We start from the raw sequence: 18,933 nt of genomic DNA, 5'->3' as shown, positions 1-18,933 counted from the left end.
TTGCAGTCCAAGAAACTATGATCTTCATAGGCATTTCTTCGAACGCCAATATGCATCAACCAAACAGAGCGCTTCCAACAAAAATATACATATAGAACCCAGTTTCGATCGCCAGGGAATGAAGCTGAATACCAAGACAGAGAGGGATCACGAGCCGGGCGGGCGGCCAAGACCTTATGTGTGTCAGCAAAGTGTTTCCGCCGTTGAAAGCACGGGGTTGGAAGCATGAGCAATGAGCTTCTCAACCTCGATCTTTGTCTTTGATAAGTTATGGGTTGATTATGACCTAGTTTTCTTCGAATGCCCAATATGCACCAACTAAACAGAGCGCTTCCAATGAAAATATACATATATAACCCAGTTTCGATCGCCAGGGAATGAGGCTGAATACCAAGACAGAGAGAACGTGCAGCTCCACATGGACTCATATCAAGGGAGAGCGTACTCTCTGCAAATTCTGTACTTGCTCCATTTGTGCAGATAGAGAACCTCCATCCTTATGTGCGATCCATTAGCCCAAGAAACATCAAAACCGAAAATTTCATCGAACATATTTGGTATTGCCTCTGTTCAAACTGAATCTACAAAACTCTAGTCATCACCGTTACAGGGAAGCATTGACCCACGCCAATTTTACATGGAAATATTGATCTGCGCCTATTTACGATGAATCCTACATGCAAGCTTCGATTAGCCGAAGACAATTTCGATGCTTTTCAGTCACAGTAGAAAGGTTTTGGGAATATAAGATCTAATATTCTTAAGGCCTTGTCCAAGCTCCTACCCCCTCTCGCTTCTTGGCCAATCCACAAGAAGATGTGCTAGAATTTGAGACTATTAGCAGTCCACAGAGAGGGGTTTGGAAATAGTAGAGAAAGACTCGTCCCTAAAACAGGTCTGGAGGAGAGAACGATTCATGCAAAGCAGTTCCGCATGTTGATTACCAGAACTGCAGGATTTGGATCTGGATTTCACTTCGTGGTTGTGAATTTCTTGTACGAGTCCACCATCGTTGAGCAGGTGGAAGCCGAGTGTGGAACCAGGAGGGAAAGGAAGAAGATGAAGATCAGAGACCAAGTTAAGAGAAACAATGAAAGTCACAAATTGCCCGTCGAGGAGCTTGACAGCTCTGGTTTTTTACTACTTGACGATCGAGGAGCGTGTTTGGTAAATCCAAACGTTTATGATGGGAAATTTTTTTAAAAAATTGGCGTCAAATTTTCAGGGGCTTTTTCAGGAAAATGGGTAGTTTTTGGTAAAAATTTCCCTGATGAAAAGTTTCCACATAACCTTCTATGAGAGAAATTAGGTGACAATTCTCAACAGATACCACAAAGTAGGTGCACAAATTAAATTGGAAAGGAAAATCCAATTTTACAGTAAAATTTTCCACACCGAAACAAACAGAGCTGTAATGAATTACTTAGTGATTAAGATAGATACTAAGTCAAAGTGTCTAATTTTAAGCCCTCTTTTGCTTGATGAAAAACATCCTGGCAAAGGTTACAATCTGTTTTGCATGTAATAGCAATGTATGCTCTAGAAGAATTCCATCCTAGTTTCTATTCTAGAGTTTACTAGGCAGCCAAGTAGCAAGGAGAGTTTATATTATTGTAATCTGGCCATTAGAAGTTATAAATGAAGGATATGGGCATGCTGCCTACGGTTCTGACTCTAGACACAATTTGTGCTCGTGTGAGTACGCACTGTGGAGATTCAGTTGCATCCGCCAAGGTGGTGAAGTCTTGGAGGGAGGGTGGTGAAGCCCAAACCGCAGTTTTGATCCTATTTAGTTTCTGCATTCTCAGTTTTCTGGTTCATTGCGATTCTGGTTTCTCCTATGTTTTGCTAGTGTTTGTTACTTCAGCCTAGCTTACCTCGTCACCAAGCAAACAAACACTGCTCTGCATAGCACAGACCATAGTGCCACATTTAACGTCTTAGGACCCTCACAACAACAATGTAATATTCACCACTGCATTAGCACCCACAGACGCATTCTCTCTACCAGTACTGGAAAAGAATAACAAGTACCATTGGAGGACCATTTGGGCTCAATTGGAGATTCTATCAGTGCAGGATCACCACCAGCAACACAGATGCGCTTGTCGATACCCCTGCACATGAATATGTATGAATCCAACAAATGCTAGAAATTCATCCAAAAAAAAATACATGCTAGAAGAAAACGACTCAGTAATAGAGGATAAAGGTGAAGGAACACATATAGCATTAAAATAAACAAGAAACCAGAGCTGCTGAATACCAAAATTTTCATATTTATGGATGCAGCATAGGCACTTTAAAAGTGTTGAATTGGTTGGCTCGATATAGAAACTTCCTATGCACATTGGGCAAACACTGATAATACTGACACAACTTTAAGTAGCGGATAGCAACTGGAAAGGATGATTGAGACAATTAAACTGGAAGTGAAAGAAGATGGTTGAGAACAAAATAATCTACAGATTCTGGGAAAACAATAATATAGGATGGGAAAAACAACGGTAGAGGATGATTCTGCACACATTATGGAAAAGAATACAACAGAGGAACCTGGTACCATGCTCAGTTGATAAGGCCCATAAGGCAGTTGACTTCACAAGTCCCAACTGCATATTCAACTTCAGTGGCAGAAAAAGGTGCAATGAAGTTGCAGAGAAGCTGGCAGTTAGATCTTTGTTCTGGGAATAGTATCCATTGTGGGTTGTAACTTACATTACTCCTATAATTGGTAGAAGGTAACTTGTTATGCTCATGATCCCTCAAAGAGGGGTGAACTATTATATAATACCATGTATCACCATATTCTCCAATATTTCCACCAACAAAATTGTAACTTATCTCCCCACCCACCACCCCCCCCCCAAAAGAAAAAGAGGATGGAAGAGACATAAAGGCCAACTGTTGATCAAACAAAACAAACCAATCATTACCAGCCAGAATCATAGCTTTTAATAATTACTGCACATCTCAAACACTAAATATCGCAAAAGCAAATTTGAAGAGAAGGCAAATAATAAATCCAAAATAACTGCATCATAACCCCAAGAAGAAAATACACCTGCTTATATCTTCCATCCAAAAAGAACTTTGACAGCATAATCGACAGATTTATTAAAGATGGAATAAAAAACTCAGACCAATGTGGAATTTCTATTAAGAGAAAACCTCTAGTGTATTCAATAGATCTTATTATGTATAGAACTCAGATCCCAAGGAAATTTCATCTTAAGGGTAGGAACTGCTAAATACATCTCCTTGGGGCCTACAAAACTGCCGAATACATTCTTCAGAAGGATGATAATCCCAAAGAGGATGGAATGGGCGAACAAACATAAGCAACACATACTACATACCCATTCTCAGAAATATAACCAACCCAAAGCTCTGCCTTGTCCCAGTGCATGTTAGGGTGGTTCCACTCTACCCATGCCATTCGCTTCCCATTTGGATCAACGCGTGGGAAGGCATAGAAGTCATTGCCACTGAGTAACACTCTTGGTTCTGTAGGCACATTTAAAAGAGAAAGAACCAACGGATGGAATGACCCTAATTAAATAATTTTGAGGAACAGAAAACTGAAAAGAAAAGCACTTAACTAAATTTATACTCCAAGACTGGAAATGTCTACCTTGTATATGCTCAACATTAAGACCCACTGATACAATCGTTGTAGTTGGATTTAAGCTACTTTCACGATGATCTGGGCTTGAAAAAAAAAAGGTGATGTCATGAGGACCATAAATCAGCACCAAAACTAATTAAATCACACTTAGTATAAAAATCAGCAAATACCTTCTCTTACAGTAACATAACGATTAAAACGGAAGTCAAACACTCCATCAGCATAACGAACTACAGGTCCACCATAATCCGGGGTAAGTGGTGAAGGAAAGGAATCTGCTGACAACCAATCGTATCAATATCATTCAACTCCAATTAAAGATGCAATATATATATTAAAACTACAAGTGAATATCTTAGTCTATAAGAAAGATAAGGATTGAAAAGGGAAAAAAATGCAGTTCTCTTAATCAACAAAACAAACAAGGGGGAAGGAAGTGCATCTGGGTATATTCAATTCAACTATTACACCCAAGGGGAAAAAATTAATCGATTTAAGCACTATCCCAACCATATGAACTTGCCTGGATTTACAAGTCATTGATTCAATTCCCTCAAGGTATTTTTGGAAAGGCAGCCAGAAAGGAATCTTCAACCCCATCCACCATGAGAAATAATACAATCTATCTAATTGGCAGAGATGGGTATCCAACTTCCATAAGAAGGCACAAATCTTAATAACCCTGACAATCTAAATATACTGTTCCATGTCAGATCTTGGCAGCAATGACCTTCTAAGAAACCAAACAGAAGAGTTAAAAGTCACCCATCTGCCAGAATTATAAGCACAAATCAGCTGATTAACTAAAGAAAAGCTAATTGACTCAGCAACAGCATTAAGGAGGAACCTATGCACATCAATGGACAGACCACAAACCCAATCCAGTCACATCCAATTGGGGTGGAGCGGTTGGCAGGTACATTCAATTGCCCAAATTAAATAATATTGGAACCATTCATTGCATATCAGGTCAGATTAATATCTCTCAGTTACAGACATACAAAACTGCATTCAGATGCACCCATCATAGACTCAAAACACAACAGGAAGGAGAAACGTAGGCCTGTCAATGGACCAGAATCTACCAGATACTTCCATAAGGGGGATACAAATATATCGTCATCCAATCCAATTAATATCTGAACCATCTATTGCTTACCAGAACAATAACCAGATTGATGTGGACATAGGCATTAAGAAACATTTGATTATGTACAAAGGTACATGCATCTATGTGTATCTGTACATCCTTAGAAGTGTTTAAGCAGATTTTTAGATCTATATCAGAATATCTGATAAACTAAATTGCATAGAAATACGATTTCCTTTATTTCATATCCAGAAAATATTTAAACAGATAAGGATATCCTCTTGTTTTTTAACGGATAGGATATGTGGCTATACGAATATATGCTCCACTTACAGCACTGGAAGATCCTAAGATTCAAAGCATCATCTGGCCAATGTAATCACCTACTCATTGACGATTCCCATTCTGATCTAGATGAATGATTCATGGAAGCAATAAGAGGGTAATCAAAGACCCACAAAGTAGGTTTCAGTGTCATTGCCAACACAGCAACCTAGATCCTCTCAGAAAATTTCTCAGCCACCAAGACAAATTTCTAAACCATAAGATCCTACATATTCTCTCTAAGAGGAGGAAATTTCCTGTTTTGAATACTTAACTTGGAAGATTTTATTTGATGGAGATTTAGGCAAGAGAAGATCCTCCATGCATACCTAGTCAGGCAAACCTGATTTTGCTCGGTGAACCTTCGAATCTGGTTTTACACTTTTTTTTTTTTTGGATGAACAAATAATTCATTACCAAGAGGAGAAGAATATACAAGGAGGGAGAATGGGGGGAGGGGAAGGCTTAAGCCAACAAGGAAAAGCCAATCCAGGGGGAAATCAACAATGGAACAAAGGTTATACATCACGACCCAAGGGTAACATCAAAAGGGGGGGTGGGGGGGAAGAAAAGCCATCAAGGAATGGGGATGAGATTGACCTGCAGGTTCCATGAAGCTATGATGTGGGTGTTCCTAAGAAAATTAGGAACAGGACGAGCATAAAGGGATTGGGCTTTGGAAGTAAAATCAAAGTAGATAGCTTTCCAAATCTTATTCGGAGAACGAGAGTTGGAGATCCATCTAAGAATGTTAGGCTCCATCCAGAGATGATTAATGCTTGCATAAAAAGCCAACTTGCCAAGTGTATTATAAATGGAAGTACCAAAAAATGTCATGTCAATCCAGTTCCATTCCTGTCAAAAGGGAGAATGGATCTTCTAGCCGGCCAGCACCTAGAAAGGATATTTTCCAGACAAGAGAGGAGAAGGGGCAGGAGATGAAGAGGTGGGGATATCCTCCGTACCCTGGGGGCAAAGGCAACAGGAATGGTTGACGGGGATATGGAGGTGAGTGAGAAAAGTTTGGGTAGGGAGACAACTGGATAGGCAACGCCATTGAGTGAAGCTATGGCGGGGAATATGGCCTTTAAACCAGGACAAGTTCTGCCACGGGACCACCGGGGTAGAAGATCGAACGAAGGACCAAGCAAAGGTAGAGGTGAAGATCCCATTGGAAGAGGGGAACCATTTGCATTTATCTTCCCTTCCTCTATGGCTAGGGCAGAGGAGGAAAAGAGGCCTAAAGGTCAAGGAAAGTGGGGGAGAGGGGGGGACCAGCCACTGGGAGAAAGGATAAGGGAGACAAATGTTTTGGTGGGGAGACCACAAGAGTAGATATTCCTAGGAGAGATCAGGTGAGACAAGATACCCGAAGGATGCCAGGGATCCTTCCAAAGAGAGGTGGTCCGGCCATTGACGTTGGAAAAGGAAATGGCATCGAGGGCAATGGGCCTATGACAAAGGATCTTTCTCCAAATCTAGGAGGCATTAGTAATGAAAGGGGTCGTCCAAAGAGAGTTGTGCTTGAGCAAACCGGAGAGGATCCAATCAACCCAAATGCTTTTATGCTTAGACACAATTTTCCAAATAAGCTTGAGGACTCCCACAGAATTGGCTTCCTTGATTCTTCTAATCCCTAATCCTCCTTCTACTTTGGGAAGGCATACCTTCTTCCAGTTAATGTTTAAAATATCGGGTTTCCACCCTTAGGGAGACTGAAATTTTGGTTGGAAATTTCAAGGAAACAAGGGAAATTTTCCCAGTATGGTGGAAACTTTAGTTTCAACCCCCAATATGTTTTTTTTTTTTCTTGCCTATTTTTTGTGTACATCCTAATTTAGACATTTTTAACCCATTCACATAATTAGTTTCATGGAAAAAACACCTAAAGTCATACTTGTGGAGTTAACCAAAGTTTGTTGATGTACATTAAGTCATTGACTGAAACTATACTACATAAGTACATATATAAGTTACTAACTAAAAATGTAAAATACATTATTAACAGTATAAAACAAACAAAACATAATGTAAAGGATCTAAAATAAATAATAATAGTACATAATTGTGAGTTATCTCTCAAGTCTCAACAATCAACACTCGATCGTCAATTCCAACTAGAGTGTCTAGGAGGTTCTAGTCCACGAGCTGCGTACCACTACAGATGTTGTAGCCACTCCTCTGAATGCACCACATGAGTCCCATGACATGTTTTGGGTGCAATTGTTTTGGTAGTCCGCCACTGCCCATCTATAAAATGCATCATCAACATCAGCTAGGTATCCCAGCCTAGGGAATGGCTCAGTCACAGTGATAGGATGTGGATGTGGCACATAAGGTTGGGATGGATACTCAAAGATACTGTCAACAGAAGATGACCCAGCACCTGAACTACCCTCTTGTCCAAATGAAGTAGAAGATCCACCACATGGTCCATACCTACCACCATATCCAAATGAACTGGTTCTCTCGAAGGATGGCACACAAGGTTTAGGGAAGATGGGAATTACCTCATTGGTCCAAGCTCCCTTCCTTAGGTAGATTTGCTAGGAATCTACAAGATCCAAGCTTAGAATGAAGATTTGATGGCACAAGGGCAAAATCTTGAGTGTTTTCCCAAGTTTCCCACTTCATAAAGAAGAAATAAGCGAGAGGGTCGAAATTTTGAAATAAAAAGGCTTGGTTTCCCATTTAAGAAGGTTTTATAAAGGTTGATCAATTTGGTCCACTTGAAAATTCCCACATTTCGACCGAAATGTGGGAATTTTGGTCGATGCTGGTTAAAACCAATGACTTTTAAAAGTCACATGGCATTTGTATCAGAGGAAATTTCGACGCTATCAGTGGAAACCATGAACCATGCTTCCAGCTAAGAGGCCGGAGGAACTTGGTGGAATCAGAGCCCTTTCAAAGGAAGGAGTAAAAGAGTCCTTCAATGGACTTGATCATGGAGGCAAGAAGGACAAAAATGCCAGACCGGTAGAGGTATATGGATTAGAGGACAAACCTGATTAGGGTAAGACGACCAACGAAAGAGCGGAGTTTCCCTTTCCAAAGTTGGAGCTTTTTCCGGAGAAGATCAAGCAAAGGGGAGCAATGATGGGATGAAAGTTTAGAGGAAATGAAAGGGAGACCCAGATATTTGACAAGCAAGGATCCCAAATAAAATCCCATCATTCCAATAAGGATGCCTTGGATATCAAGGGAGACACCGAAGAGGAAGATATTGGAATTGAAAAGGTTGATAATGAGACCCGAAAGAGTTTCGAAAGAGTGGAGAGTGGTCATAATAGTGGTGATGGAGAGGGGATCAGCCTTGGAGAAGATTATGATGTCATCAGCAAAAGTCAATAAGAGAGGAGAAGGGATTTGCATTTGGGGATGGGGGAAATGAGGTGGAGGTCAGTGACAGATTGGATGGAGCGAGAAATGACTTCCAAGGATAGGGTCAAGAGAAGAGGAGAGAGGGGACATCCTTGGCAGATACTGCACCCCGAGGGGAAGTAATCGGCAGGGCTGCCATTCACTAAGACAAAGAAGTGAGGGGAGGAAATGCAAGAGTGGATCCAGTAGACAAAAGAGGTCGGAAAGGACATTTGGAGCAGAACATTAGAGATAAAGTAAAGTCCTAACTAATCGTGTTGAACGCTTCATGGATGTCAATCTTAAGGAGAGCAGCAGGAGAGTGGGACTTACGATCGAAACCGAGAATGATCTCATGACAGAGAATAATATTATCCAAAATGCTCCTGCCCACAATAAAGGCGGATTGGTTGGGATTGACAAGAGAGTCAATAACTTTCTGGATAACAATGAACTTGTAAAGAAGATTACAGAGAGAAATGGGTTTGAAGTCATTCATGGAAACCGCACCTTCCTTTTTGAAGATGAGACAAAAGGAAAGTGTGGTTGATCCCTCCAATTTGGTTAGGGTTGTAGAAGAAACTTCGGACAGCAAGGATGAGGTTATAGCGAATGATGTTCTAGTAGGCACAGAAGAAACCCATACTAAAGCCATCAGGACCCGGGGCGTTATTGGCCTTATGGGAGAGGATGGCCAGGAGAATTTCATCATTGCTGGGAATGGATTGGAGGAACAGGAGGATCTCATCTAGGATGAACTTATTGACGAGATTGGGGAAATTGGGGGAAGAGGAGGAGGGCAGAAGACCCCCTGGAAGTGAGAGACAGCTTCCGACTTGATGTAATCAGGAGAGTATAGCTTGGTTCCAGAGGAGATAAGCTTAGGAATGGTATTGGCATTGTTCCTAGCTTTAAGAGAACGATGAAAATAGGCTGAATTAGAATCTCCCAGATCGAGCCATTTGATGTGAGCTTTCTGGCGAAGAAAGCTTTCTTCTTGCTCCAAAAGCAAGGAGAGGTCCAAGGCAACAGCTTTCTCTTCCTCAGCCAGAACAAGGTTAAGGAGGTCAAGCTGGAGTTTGGATTGGATGGAGTGAAGTTTGTCCCGACAAGAGGAGACGCGAGAGGAGATGTTCCCAAAGGTGGAAGAATTACAAAGCTTTAAGGAAGCTTTAACATTCTTGAGCTTTTTGGTGAAGGCAAGGAGAGGGGAGAGGGGAGAGGGGAGAGGGGAATGTTCCAGACACTATGGACTAAAGGGTGGAAATCAGGATGGGAGGTCCACATGTCAAAGAACTTAAAAGGCTTAGGGCCAAAGGAGCAGAAGGGGAGGACATGGATAGAGATGGGGCTATGGTCTGCCAAACAGGCATAGGAAGAAGGGTAAGAGTCAAGACAAGCTTTATTAACAAGGACCCTATCAAGCTTGCAAGCCACACGAAGATTGGCAGACCTTCTGTTGTGCCAAGTAAGCTTGACTCCCGACCATCTGAGATTAAATCATCAATGCAATCGTTGAAAGAATCAACAGTCTGGGAGTCAATGGGGTTGCCTCCATATTTCTCAAGACTGAAACGGATGACATTGAAATCTCCCACGATACCCCAAGGGTTGGATCCCTTGAAGGGGCAAAAGAGAGCAGGTCAAACCAAAGGGGAAGCCTGAAAGGCACGGCTATGTGCGTAAATGATTGAGAGAAAGCAGATAAGGGATCCAGAAGGGGGAGAGATAGAGATGTGGATGGCTTGGGTAGAGGAGGATCTAATAGAGATGGTCAGGGAAGAGGGGTCCCAGAGAATTCAGATTCTACCATTTGTGCTATGGAGGTAGTTAGATGCAAAAGACCAAGAAGGGGCAATCGAGGAGGCAATCTGGGAGGCATTGGCCTCGAGAACTCGGGTTTCTAGGAGACAACAAAGTTTGGACTGAGAGGAGCGGATACGGGATCGGATATCAGCTTGTTTGGACGAGGAATTAAGACCTCAAACATTCCAAATAGTCCAAGGAATCATTGGGAACCAAGGGGAGTGGGCATTAGATGCTTGGAAGAGCTACAGGAGGTCTTAGGGAAGGGGAGACCCGAAGTGGGGGGAGGCCTACGGATGTAACCTATGACAGGGGAGGCAATGGTGGGGGCTAAGGACATGGGGGTGGATGAGGATCTAGTGATGATGGAGGAGAATTTTTTATTTTGTTTTCTGTGGATGGAGGTAAGGGTAGTGGTGCTGGAAATGGATGGGAGGTTAGGATTGGGGATGATGGAAGTGCTGGGATAGGGGGTTGGGAGGACTGAAAGGTTTGAGTGAGGGACAGCAGGGATCATCCAAAGAGCTACAAGAGGAGCTTGCGTAATAGCATGGGGAACTAGAGAACCAGTGCTAGGTGAATTTCCAGCAATAACCAGAGAGCCAATCTTGCGTTGTTGTCAAAGAGGGACCCGAGAGGTAGTCATGAGCGAGAGCCATCCATAGGGGCTGACAAGTCAGATGCTCGGGGGGACCCTGAGAGGCAGGGCAGAGGAGCTGGAAGCAGAGTTAAAGAAGAGTCTTCAGGGCCTTCCAAGGCCAGCGGGAGCAGACGAAAGGATGTTTCCAAGTTGTTGCAGGTTAGAGAGAGACCTTCCAAGGTCAAAAGAGAGGCTGAGCGGTTGATTGAGGTATCCTGGTCAACCGAGCAAACGTCAACCGCAGGCACAGGAGCAAAGAGAGGAGCAGTTGTACGTGGCGGAGAGGTAGTAACATCAAATGTCGTCGAGGAAGCGAAAGGAGAGGTGTCAATGGTTGGCGGAGAGCAAGGCGTCATCGGGCGGTGGCTTGCAGGTGAGCAAAGGTCGAATAGGGGGGATGACCAACAGAAGCTAAGCAAGGAGCACCATCGTCAAGCAGAGGAGAAGGGTGTCACAGGTTTGGAAGGTTAGAGTTAGATAGGTCAGGTTGAGAAGTGGATGGGTTTGAATGGTTTAGTGGATGGTTCGGGTTGTAGAGATTTCCAGGGTATAATGGGTGATCTGATGGGTATTTGGCGAACTACCTTAAAAGTTGAACCGAGAGGAACTGGTTTAGAGGATGAAGGGCGGTTTAGAATTAGTTCGGTTTAGATGGTTAGGATTAAAGGAGTTAAGGTTTGAGGGAGGATAGGGAGGAGGTTCGAGGCAAGGGTTTCACTAGAGGGGGCGGTGACAGTTGGGAAAGGTAGCAGAGGAGGAAGGCAAGTGTTGGGGGTTGTGAGAGAAGGATCCAAGGGGGGCAATAGTCCAGCCTGGCAATCTAGAGGGAGAGAACCCTTGCAAGGAAGGTCTTGGGGAGCAGCGGTGGCCTGCGGGTAGGGAAGAGGCTACCCTGTTCCATCATTAGGGTCTGTCATCACCAAGATCAAGAATGAGTTTGGACCAGCAAGTGATGGCATCGGTGAAGGACCGGAGGTCCGAGAGTTCAAAGCATTTCCAATTCAAGGACCAACAATGGATTTCGTTAACGGAGCTCATCGATTTCCATTTTTCCTGTTTCTTTTGGAAATATGGTCTCTGAAGATGGAATTCTAAGGATGAGTGCCAGTGGGAGCTTGATTTGCATTGGGGATGGTTGCATCCGGGTTTTTCTCACACTGAGAAGTATTGTGCCCAAAACATTTGCAGGTTGTACACGATGGGGGCAGCCAATCATACTTAACTTCTTGAACGAAGGAATGACCTTCTCCATCCATAATTGTCACCGAGGATGGGAGGATATGGTCCACTTGCACTTCAATACAAATTCTGGCGAAAGAAAGCATGTCCATGGTCTTTGTGCGCTTGTCGGAGCATAAGGGCTTGCCGATGAGGGAACCAATGAGGTTGAGGCCCTTTACGCACCAGAAGTGAAGGGGGAGGTTGGGGAAGACAACCCAAAAAGGAATGGAGGAGCACTTAGTTCGGTTAAAGGACATATGAGCGTCCCATTGCCTAAGGAAATGGGTTTCTTCCCAACATACCAAGGCCCTCCATCAATGGCGGCAGTTTTATCAGGGGCAGAATCAAAGTTAAAGATGAAGGTTCCACTGCCTAGCATATAAGTGGACAAGGAGCAAACAGGTTTCCATTGGTTCAAAAGGGAGGCTTTGACAATGGAAAAAGGTCTACTGCCCAATAATGTGCCAACAACACAATTCTTCCATTTGAGGATCTCAGGTTCTAAGAGGCCAAGCGTACAAAGGCCAATGGTGGAGGAGTTATGAGTAGCAGGAGGGTAAAAGAAAAGAGTATGACCAGAAAAAGGAGGAATGGAGGGGGAGGCGATAGGGGGGAGGAGGAAACCACAATATTCCAAGGGGGAGTATAGGGGGAGTAGGCTTGGGGAGAAGGAGAGAGGAGGGAGAGGATGGTGGAGAGGGAGGAGGCAAGTGATTGTCGGGGAGGAGGTGGTGGCTGTTGGGGGGAGAGGAGGGCCCGACGGCGGTGGCCGCCTGAGGGGGGAGGGGCATTGGGTAGTCAAGTCATCAGGTGCTCAGAGGAGGGAGGAGGGGGCATTCATCTAATTGATTATTTTATCGTGTCATAGGGAACAATTTTATTATCTCCTCTTCCGCAGAAACAATGTAACATGAGATAGACATTAAAACCGGCATAGCAAATAAAGGTAAAGCCCAAAAACCTGACAGCATCATACAATTAGAGTACTTTTACCCTTCTAGTCTTTAGCCAGGTAGTGCTTCCATCCATGTGTTTAAAAGAAGATCCTAGTTAGAATAAATCGGAACATCTTTTCCATAACGTACCGTAGGATAAGCATTAGCCCTGGAAACAATGATGATTTGGTTTAGACGCTTATATAGAGGCAGCCTTCTAAAACAGCCAATTGTGACTAGAAAAGTCATCCAAGATGATTAATCAACTGCCACAATAGTAAAGAAAATTATTGAATATTTTTTGGGTCAAATGGTTGTTGGATGACGACACAATATCAAATACCTAACCATTAAAAGCAAAGAATATATTTCACCATATTGGCATAGTTCAAAATTTGGGGTTGTTGTCTGGACCCCGTCCACATTGGGGTGGTTCTCGTCGGCATCTACCTGGGACCTCATTCTGCTCAAAGCCCCTCTCATTCCCTAGAGAAACATCGTCTATCCACATTGGGACAGTTCTCATCAGTATATGCATGGACCTCATTCGACTCAAAGCCACTCTCATTCTTTGGAGAAACATCGTCTAGTTTGAAGGCCACATCCCCGCCACAGTTTCACTACGTGGTGCACTCTCTCCAACTACCTCCCTACTCAGTCTTTACTCCTCCACCGTTACATTCAGACCCCCATGGCTGTTGTCTTTGCTGGAATGGCATCGAAGATGTTGATCATCTTTTCTTCTCCTAGGACCTACCCCTTCTCTTCCACCATCGGAAGAGAGTCCTCAGTTACTGATAGCCTTCCCACAGACCTATCCTTCCATTGAGTAGAGAATAGATCTGGGTAGACATGACCCTCCAAGGGCCCTCTATTTGTGATTTAACCGGGAAGCTTTCCTTTTGTTCTATGATCAGTCATATTTGGATGGAGCGCAATCTACGCAAATGGACTTCCAACTCCCGCTCTTTAAATAAGATTTGGAAATCCATCTACTTTGATGTGAGCTCCAAAATTGGATGCCTTCCCCCATCAATCTGTCGCTGACACCCCAAGGAACAGGCTCATTGTTGTGTCCTGGGATCTCCCTGTCTCTATTATCTCCCCCCCACTGATGTATCCTCTCTGTGTATCTCTGTGCCCCTGCCCTGGGCTTTGTAGCTTGTGATCCCCCCTTCTCTTCCCCCTTGTTTAGTTGTTTATTCTTCCTTCCTTGGTAATGAATTTATTTATTCATCACAAAAAAAAAAAAAACAAAAAAAACAAAAAACAAAAAACAAAAAAATTGAAACAAAAGATATCGTTAATTATGAAGTTGAACAAAATCCTATGTGAAGCATAGGGAAGTTCAGATTTCGATGAAATTTTGCAGATTTCGACAAAATTTCACATATTTCAATACAATTTTGACTCATTTCGAGCTTTCGCCCCCTTTCTCTTGAGATTTCCAAAACTGCTACAAAACCTCAAATTTGTTGAGGAAAAAAAATCATTTTGCTACTCAATCAAGGCTTGGTGGTCAACTGTGGAGCATTCACTTCAACATTTAGGTATATTTGAAACATCATTTGGCCAAATTTTTTCCAAAATTTAATCTCCCACCTGTAGGGCTGCTGCAATAGACTTTGAGAGATTCTTCAGTCAGGGGATGACATAGCTATCATATGCCATAAGATTCGAAGCCAAACTACCAATTTGGGTTTTTTTTCCAATCTAATGATTCAAACATATGTAAACATGCTTAAATAGGCACTACATGAAGTTTCAAGGCAAAAGTCTATCATTTAGCCACCGAAATGGCCATTTTGAGTTGACTTGCGAAACGGACCAAATTTTGAACCCATTTCATAGATTTTGATGGTATATTTTGGTTTCGACCAAATTTTGGAACATTACATTTCACAATGAAGGACCTCTAGCTATTCAGATAGGGATCAGGCTTCTACATTTGATGCTTCTATTGATCAGTTGGGATCAAATATGGGAGCTAGCTTACAGCATGCCCAAGCAGTACTCAAATCTTATCCCATCAAATCCTTATTACTGCCGCATTGTAGTTCCCTTAGGGCCCAAATATGGTGGACAATGTTGTCTGCATCAGTATCTAGCCATAATCAAAATGTCTAACATCATTATGTGTCAATATTGAGGTTTGAAATTTTTTTGAAATGTTTAGTGAAGTGGATTCAGCAGCCAACAGGAACCATTCAAAAATCAAGGGGAAAATCCAAAGCATAGTGGAATGTATAGTGGATATATTGCCACAAATTTGATAGGTGGCCTATCATTGGGGACCAAAACAATCCAATGGATAGTCTGCCATGTCATCAGTCCACATGGTCTGTGATGAAAAGGTTTTCTAGTAAAGGGGTGACGAAACCTTTTCCCCAATTATATTAAGAAATTGATGGGGATTATTAAAGAATTGCCCCCCAAAGGTGGGTTAGAGAATATTGTCTATTTAACAATGGTTTCAAATGATTAGTCATAAGCTCACAATTCTGTAGGTGATATCGAGAAAGCTTTCCGATTGAAGTTAGAAGGAACTCAGAAAGTGGGATTTGTGTATTAGAGTGATAAGATGCAGATTGATATCGTTGCAAATACGTTCAGGGTGGTAGAAAGATTTGAGATTGCTGGATATACAAAGCTCAGTACATCCCTTTTTATTAATATATTGGGGTATAATGATGCTTGACTTTTATAAGATCTGAAGATGAGCTTGGATAATGATATAACTATGCAAATCACACAGGAAATCCAATATTGCATTCGCCAAGGGAACACGAACTTGTCTTTGAAATCATTAGGCAAAAGTGGAACAAATGTTATACCCTCCCTCTCCAATGGAAATTACAGATTTCGTGGTTAAGAACCGAACAATCGATAAGGGCTGCACCTGGCATGAGAGGTGGCGATTGTGCAGAATCCCGCAGCTAATAGAAGAAAGGTTAAATCTCCTGGCAAGAGTGCCATGAGAGAAACCTGCTCCCTCATGGTCTGTTGCTATGTGTAGGGGTTCCATGAAAAGGCTTTTGGGAAACTATGTGAGGTTTAGTAGGCTGGCCAGCCAGGGAATCCAGTAAATAAACCTTCCACTTATATGGATATTAAGAGACAACAAAGATAGACACCCAGCCTGACCGACACTACATTCTCTTATTGGCCAGTGTTTTAAGTAAAAAAAACCAATTCTGTTATCCAACTTACCAAATAGTACACTTCCAGATGCTCCATAAAGAAAACAGACCCAGGTTCCAACCAACAGAGACAAAAAAAAAAAGGTATAATTCCAAAATAAAGGTCAATACGTTGAGTCAAAATATTTCTATTTTGGGTCACCAAATTAAGACAGATTGAAAACTCTTAGATCTATTACTTCAACACTTAGCTTTCACCTCCAGTCCTTTTGATTAACATTCCAAATCGAACCCAATGGATTCTTTCTACAGTGACAACAACAGGAGATGGTATTATTGAAAAATGGCTACAGGTAAATTGGTAGACCAGAGAAAAGAAGGGAAACAGAAAAAATAGGAGATGATGTAATAGGAGAAGCAAGTGTCAAATTCAGCATTTTTTCCATACCAGTGATGAAATAAGGGATAGGCAATAATTGGTTCATCATTAAACATCATATTCACATACAGGATTGCAACAGGAGATGGTATTATTAACAATCAATGGCTACAGGTATATTGGTAGACCAGAAAAAAAAAGGGTAACAGAAAAAATAAGAGATGATGATGATTATTCCATGAATTAACAGAATGAACACCCACACAATACAAGGATTATAGAATAATGATAAAATTGGAGCCAGAGATGTTAAAAAGAAGCAAACCTTCAGAACCCATGAAATGCTTGTACAGTCTCTGATCATTGTAATTTGAAAAAACAAGCATATTCCCAGAAACTGCAAATGCCCCCTCTCCATATTCTTGGGCCAGGGTCCGCACCGCAAACTCTTTAGGGATAATATCCACAGGTTCCTCTCCTGCTTTGTCTGGTTCCTTGACCAGAACCACTCGTCTGGATGAATTAAGGGAAGAGCCCATTCATCATTTAGACATTCACAAAATTCCCCAACACAGAATGCCAAACCTTTTACACAACTGAGTAAAACTAAATCAAATAAATACAACGTGTTAAAAACATAGAAGGAAGCTGCGCATCTTTGGAACAACTACCCTCAACACTGAAATTTTAAATTTAGAAAATACCCTTGTTCGGATGGAAGCCAAGGTCGACAAAAGACATGGCAGGTCTTCTTGCTAGGCAGGATATTGGGAGATTGGGGTGGCTGTCAGTCGGAGAACTCATTGCCGTTGCCTGATTAGTAGGGTTTATGGTGCTCCACCCCACCCCCACCCCACCAAACGAAAAAAAAAACAAAGATTAACGGGGTCTATATTTCTACTTTAATTTCTTGTTTTTGTTGTAGTTGCAATGTTTTGTGATGATTGTGATCGGTGTCATGTCATTGTAATCCTTTTTATCAGCTCAATAAAACATAGTAGAATGCTTCTTCAGGCCCTAGTGTCAAAAAGTAATGCTAAATAACTCAGGAGAAAAAGATTTCAATCTGAAACATGCAAAAACGGATATGAAGGGCATACCCAGCTTCAGTTGGACGAGATTCAGCCCAGACAAGGCGACCGCGGCCATCAACTGCGATGCCGTCCAAGCGCTTCTCCGCTCCGGAGACGATGTCGGCGGTAATGGGAGACTTCCAAGAACCATAAGGAGCGTCAATCTTCACCTCTGCTGACGCTGATGTAGCCATCGTCTTTAATCCCTGCTGCTGATGCAGCTGTTGCTGCCTTTAAAGGATAGTAACTATGAAGCAGCCACTGAGTATACGGTTTACTCAAATGCATGATAATGACATCAAACAAGAGAGACAAAGGCCAATCAAAAGAAGAACACATCGGTAATGAAAAATAATGATTTCTTCTTCTTCGGTTTTAATAAAAATAGCGATTTCTCCGTAAAAAATAAATTTCTTCTGATTAATTAAACCTAATAATGACAACAAACAATAAAGACAGAGCAGTCAAAACAACAACACATGGGTAATGAAAAATAATGATTTCTTCTTCTTCAGTCATATTTCCTCTGATTAATTAAATCCTAGGGCCCTTTGATAGCGTTTTCGTCTTTTTTGTTTCAAGAAACAGCAAAAATAGAAACGAAATTGAAGGTGTTTGATAAGTCATGTTTTTAGAAGTCGATAGTAACTAATGAAAAAATGGTCACAAGTCATTTCCAGAAACGACGAAACAAATTGAACTTGTTTCGCCTGGGTCGTTTCTTTAACCATAAATAAGTAAAAATTTCTATTTCTATTTCTGAAAATAAGTGAAACGAAACAGTTTTATCAAAGGCTTTTTACTCTGTTCCTGCTGTTTCTGGAAACAGAAACGTGTTTTTTGAAACGTTATCAAACGGACCCCTAGTTAATGTTCTTGTGAACTTTAATTATTCCATGTTTATAGTTGGTAAAAGTATTTTGGACAATATCAGTCTTTGCCATAAATTGTCTACGATTTTAATTATAAATCTTATTCTCCAGCAATTATCTTCAAGATTGACATTCATAAAGCGTTTGGCACGATTAATTGGGATTTTATTTTCAAAATTATGCTTTGTATGTCCTTCTCAATCTCTTTTGTCCACTATGTGCACTCTTGCATCTCTTACCCCTGCTTCTCTGTCTTAGATAATGGCAATTATGTCGGATACTTCCTATCAGGATGTGGCATCCAACAATGATGCCTCCTCTCTCCTCTTCTCTTCTCCCTTTCGTTGTAAGTCCTATCTCGTTCCATCCAATCTGATACCAACCTTCATCTTATTTACCCCATCTCGAAATGCAAATCACTTCTTTTTTCTCATATAACTTTTGCTTGATGACGCTATGATC

At 41.8% G+C, this 18,933-nt stretch overlaps 1 protein-coding gene across 2 annotated transcripts in view; it reads right to left on the bottom strand.

Annotated features, from left to right (window-relative positions):
• LOC122073991 overlaps positions 1 to 17,939 on the bottom strand; it is a 44,989-nt gene extending 27,050 nt beyond the window's left edge. The window contains exons 1-6 of one of the 2 annotated variants that reach the window (XM_042638749.1): positions 17,627 to 17,939; positions 16,852 to 17,039; positions 3,799 to 3,903; positions 3,635 to 3,706; positions 3,360 to 3,552; positions 2,035 to 2,117 (exon numbers count right to left, since the gene is read on the bottom strand). In XM_042638749.1, coding sequence (XP_042494683.1) covers positions 2,035 to 2,117; positions 3,360 to 3,552; positions 3,635 to 3,706; positions 3,799 to 3,903; positions 16,852 to 17,039; positions 17,627 to 17,793 — 808 coding nt within the window. In that variant the 5' untranslated portion in view covers positions 17,794 to 17,939. The remainder of the gene's footprint in view (positions 1 to 2,034; positions 2,118 to 3,359; positions 3,553 to 3,634; positions 3,707 to 3,798; positions 3,904 to 16,851; positions 17,040 to 17,626) is intronic. The other variant, XM_042638750.1, reaches the window with a different exon arrangement.
• Between the last annotated feature and the right edge of the window lie 994 nt (positions 17,940 to 18,933).

Source organism: Macadamia integrifolia, chromosome 3 (genome assembly GCF_013358625.1).
Source record: "Macadamia integrifolia cultivar HAES 741 chromosome 3, SCU_Mint_v3, whole genome shotgun sequence".
In the NCBI taxonomy this organism is placed as follows: Eukaryota; Viridiplantae; Streptophyta; class Magnoliopsida; order Proteales; family Proteaceae; genus Macadamia; species Macadamia integrifolia.
Note: the sequence above shows the minus strand (reverse complement) of the source record. Positions and strands in the feature narration are given on the sequence as shown.